The 3,921-nt window shown below is 50.6% G+C and overlaps 1 protein-coding gene across 1 annotated transcript; it reads left to right on the plus strand.

Moving 5' to 3' along the window:
• The first annotated feature begins 2,458 nt into the window (after positions 1 to 2,458).
• On the plus strand, positions 2,459 to 3,691 carry LOC125521915 (peroxidase 2-like). The gene has a single exon (XM_048686974.1). It carries the CDS (start codon positions 2,556 to 2,558, stop codon positions 3,528 to 3,530), a length of 975 nt encoding a protein of 324 aa, XP_048542931.1. The 5' UTR covers positions 2,459 to 2,555; the 3' UTR covers positions 3,531 to 3,691.
• Positions 3,692 to 3,921: the final 230 nt, after the last annotated feature.

Below are 3,921 nucleotides of genomic sequence, written 5' to 3' on the forward strand. Positions count from 1 at the left end.
TATCTTAAGTTTCTTCTGAATTGCCTCAATATAAATGCTCCATCATTTTAAGGTTCTGATTAACTTTAGGGCATATGTAACTAAACACCTAAAAGAATTTAGCTCCTCAAAAGAGAGAGGACTACAACATTTTTTGTTGTTTTCAACGAGCTTTTTTTTCTCAAAGGAAAAGCAGTCAAACTCTGCGGTAAGGTTTATCTTAAATTTCTTCTGAGCTGATTCAAAATCAATGCTCCATCCTGTCAAGGCTTTCATTAACTTTTGATATCTTTGGCCAAATCCTTAAACGACCTTAACCCCCCAGAAGACTCATTTGAGGAGCCCTTTCTAACAAAACCTTGAAAAGGTTCAACTCCCCAAAATGTGAGGAGAAGTGTCGATTGTCGCTAAAATTTGAGCAGCCCAACCCACAGCAAAATATTCTTTTCAGCCGCCTCTCTCTCTCTCTCATCCAAGTCCACATCGGTGCCGCCCGTCACGTTCCTTACCTTCGTCGACCACCCCACATACTCGCCGACACCCTGCAGCCCCGTCGACCACCTACCCCACCTTCGATTAGCTCGGTGGCCGCCGCCACCACCGCCGCGAGCTTGTCGATGAGGAGGGCCACTGCGTCGCCACGTTTCACCAGGAACAAAACTGCATCGCCTCCCGAATCTTCCCCGCCGCCTCCCCGTGCTCCTGATTTCAAGCTGCCGCAACGTGAGCCATGCTGCAGCCTCCTCAATCTCATATTGCAGCCATTGATGTACCGACGCTCCGGTCGTGGGGCAAGTGGGTGGCGGAGATCTGCAATTTGGACACGATGGCACTCATGTGGCTTCGCACATTCGCCACTGCGTAGGATGTGGCGCACGCCTATGACGTCGTGGTGCTCTCCTCTATATGCGAGTCTGACAAAGCTAAACTCCCTGTTGACGCGACCACCATTGCCACCCGTTAGGGTCACCTCCGGGCCAACGAGAAGGAGAAGCATGCAGTCGAGTGCGCCGATGTCACCTTGATGGAAGCGCTCTTGAATGAGGACCTGTAGATCCTCGCCGAGAACTTTCCATTCTTCGAGTCCATGGAGAACACACACATGATTGAGCGCGAGCTCCATAAGATTACTTGCCTCAAAGACGAGGTGAGGAGATGTTCAAGGAGCTCGATGAGCTCGTCGACGACGAGTAAAATAAGGAAGTCTCATGCGGTGGAGTGAGTCCACCACCAATGACCATGTGGCCTGCCCCTACGGCGGGGGACGGGATCATCCCCGCCTCCTCCGAGTCGCACTTCTCCGACTTCTCGGAGGACAGCGAGGGGTAGATCTCCTCTTTTATATATTGAGTATCCAGTTTTGTTTTGTTTATCTCGATGCTTTAACTAATTTGAAGTCGATATAATGTCAATGTATTAGATTGCCTCTTTTATATATTGAGTATCTAGTTTTGTATAGTTTATCTCGATGCTTCAACTAGTTTGAAGTCGATGTAATGTCAATGTTATAGGTAATGGATTGTTTAATTATGATCTGTATGATGTTAATGTGATACTCTTTTTAATTAAGCAGTGTGTGGTAGTTTAAATTTATGGGCAAAGAATTATTTGGGAAGTTAAGTTTTAGGTGTCCGGATAGCTCTACATTTGTTTAACCCCTCCAAATTTGAGAAGCTAAGTATTGAAGAGATAGGGAGTTATACAATTTAGGGGTTCAATTAGAGATTCCATTATGATCTCATGATTCCACACATCTACTTGTAGCCCGCGACTGAGTTTGTTTTACAAAAGTCAGCGGCCAATATAGGCAGTTGTTGAAGTTTTCTTTAATTTAAAAGAGTCCACCTAACTGCGTTTCCATGCAACCGACTCACCATGTGCGGAAGCATACTCTATGAGAAATCAAGAATTTGATTGGGCAACCACTGCCATGCATGCATGTTTACGAATGAAGCAAAAAACCAAATATATGCGCATGCAAGAGGCAAAAGACAGCCCACTGCCGTGCATGAGACCTTTCCGGCACACGGAACACGTAAGAACACCCATCACAATTACTCCCTCCGTTCAGAATTACTTGTCGCAGAAATGGATGTATCTAGATATATTTTAGTTCTAGATACATCCATATCCAAGACAAGTAATTCCGAACGGAAGGAGTATCACGGAAGTTAAGCTCGTAGATATATTAATCCCAATTATACTGGTGCCAACAATATCAAAGCTATATACTATTGTACAATCATACACTCATACCTCGCTGGCCACAACATGCTTATATCTCATCAAGACATTTCAGTGAACGAAACCAAACAAGAGAACGTCTACCATAATCAGACTCCAGCAGCCTCCATGTTCCATACCAGCTAGAGCAGAACATGCTGGTCAATTATCGACCCAATGTCGTCGATTAATCATCTGATGAGACTAGCTATCCGATGTCGTCGATCGATGCACGTATAAATAGCCATACCTATCGAGCAACATCTCATCGCCTTCTCATCGGTCGATCACACTCTCTCGATACCGATAGTACACAGGCTGATACTTACAGTAGTTAAGAGCTTGAGGAGACAATGGCCGCCGGCTGGCTTAAGCTCTCCGTACCGCTGACATGCGCATTGCTCTTGTCGTCGGCCTGCCATGGCCTGCAGGTGGGCTACTACAAGAAGACGTGCCCTCGCGTGGAGGCCATCGTGAGGGATGAGGTGAAGCGCTTCGTCTACAAGAACGCCGGCATCGGCGCCGGCCTCATCCGCATGTTCTTCCACGACTGCTTCGTGCAGGGCTGCGACGCCTCCGTCCTCCTCGACCCCACGCCCGCCAACCCGCAGCCGGAGAAGCTGAGCCCGCCCAACTTCCCCAGCCTCCGCGGTTTCGAGGTCATCGACGCCGCCAAGGACGCCGTCGAGAAGGCGTGCCCCGGTGTCGTCTCCTGCGCGGACATCGTCGCCTTCGCCGGCCGTGACGCCGCCTACTTCCTCACCAGGTTGACGATGAAGATCGACATGCCGGCCGGCCGCCTCGACGGGCGCGTCTCCAACTCCACGGAGGCCCTCGACAACCTGCCGCCCCCGGTCTTCAACCTCGACCAGCTCGTCGCCAGCTTCGCCGCCAAGGGCCTCACCGCGGAGGACATGGTCGTGCTCTCCGGCGCCCACACCATCGGGGTGTCCCATTGCTCGTCCTTCGTCTCCGATCGCCTCGCCGTCCCCTCCGACATCAACACCGGCTTCGCCAACGTGCTGAGGAGGCAGTGCCCCGCCAGCCCAAGCCCGGCCAACGACCCCACGGTGAACCAGGACGTGGTGACCCCCAACGCGCTCGACAACCAGTACTACAAGAACGTCCTGGCGCACAAGGTGCTCTTCACGTCGGATGCCGCCCTTCTTGCCACGCCGGCGACGGCCCAGATGGTGCGCGACAGTGCCAACATTCCGGGGCAGTGGGAGGCCAAGTTCAACAAGGCCATGGTCAAGATGGGAACCATCGAAGTGAAGACCGGTTACCAGGGAGAGATCAGGAGGAACTGCAGGGTCGTCAACCACTGAACGAACGAATCATCATGGCGTTCCATTTTGTTTTGCGGTCTTTGGTTTTTGCACTGGCGGGGTCACCTACTTGTGATTGTGAGTGACTTTGGCCGAATTTCACGCATGTAATTTGTTGTTGTTTCAACTCATACAAATTCTTTGGCTGGTTATTGGTGCTACCTACAATAGTTCCTTTTCCTTTTTGGCGAATCAAACAGATGTATAAATCAATCAGCGAGATGTAATCTGCTTCTCTTTCCTCCACAAGAAAAAGACTCAAGACTGCCCCCCCCCCCCCTGTCCGCCGCCGGCGGTTCACCCCTCTCCGATGGCCTTTGGGCCATGGAGGTCCTCGACTTTGGCCCCTCGTTAGTGGGAGGGACCCCATTCTCGTTCTTGTTAGGTTCAT

This window comes from Triticum urartu, chromosome 7 (genome assembly GCF_003073215.2).
Source record: "Triticum urartu cultivar G1812 chromosome 7, Tu2.1, whole genome shotgun sequence".
NCBI lineage: Eukaryota > Viridiplantae > Streptophyta > Magnoliopsida > Poales > Poaceae > Triticum > Triticum urartu.

Coding starts and splice junctions, on each gene's coding strand:
- LOC125521915 (XM_048686974.1), top strand. CDS start 2,556: ATGGCCGCCGGCTGGCTTAAGCTCTCCGTACCGCTGACATGCGCATTG.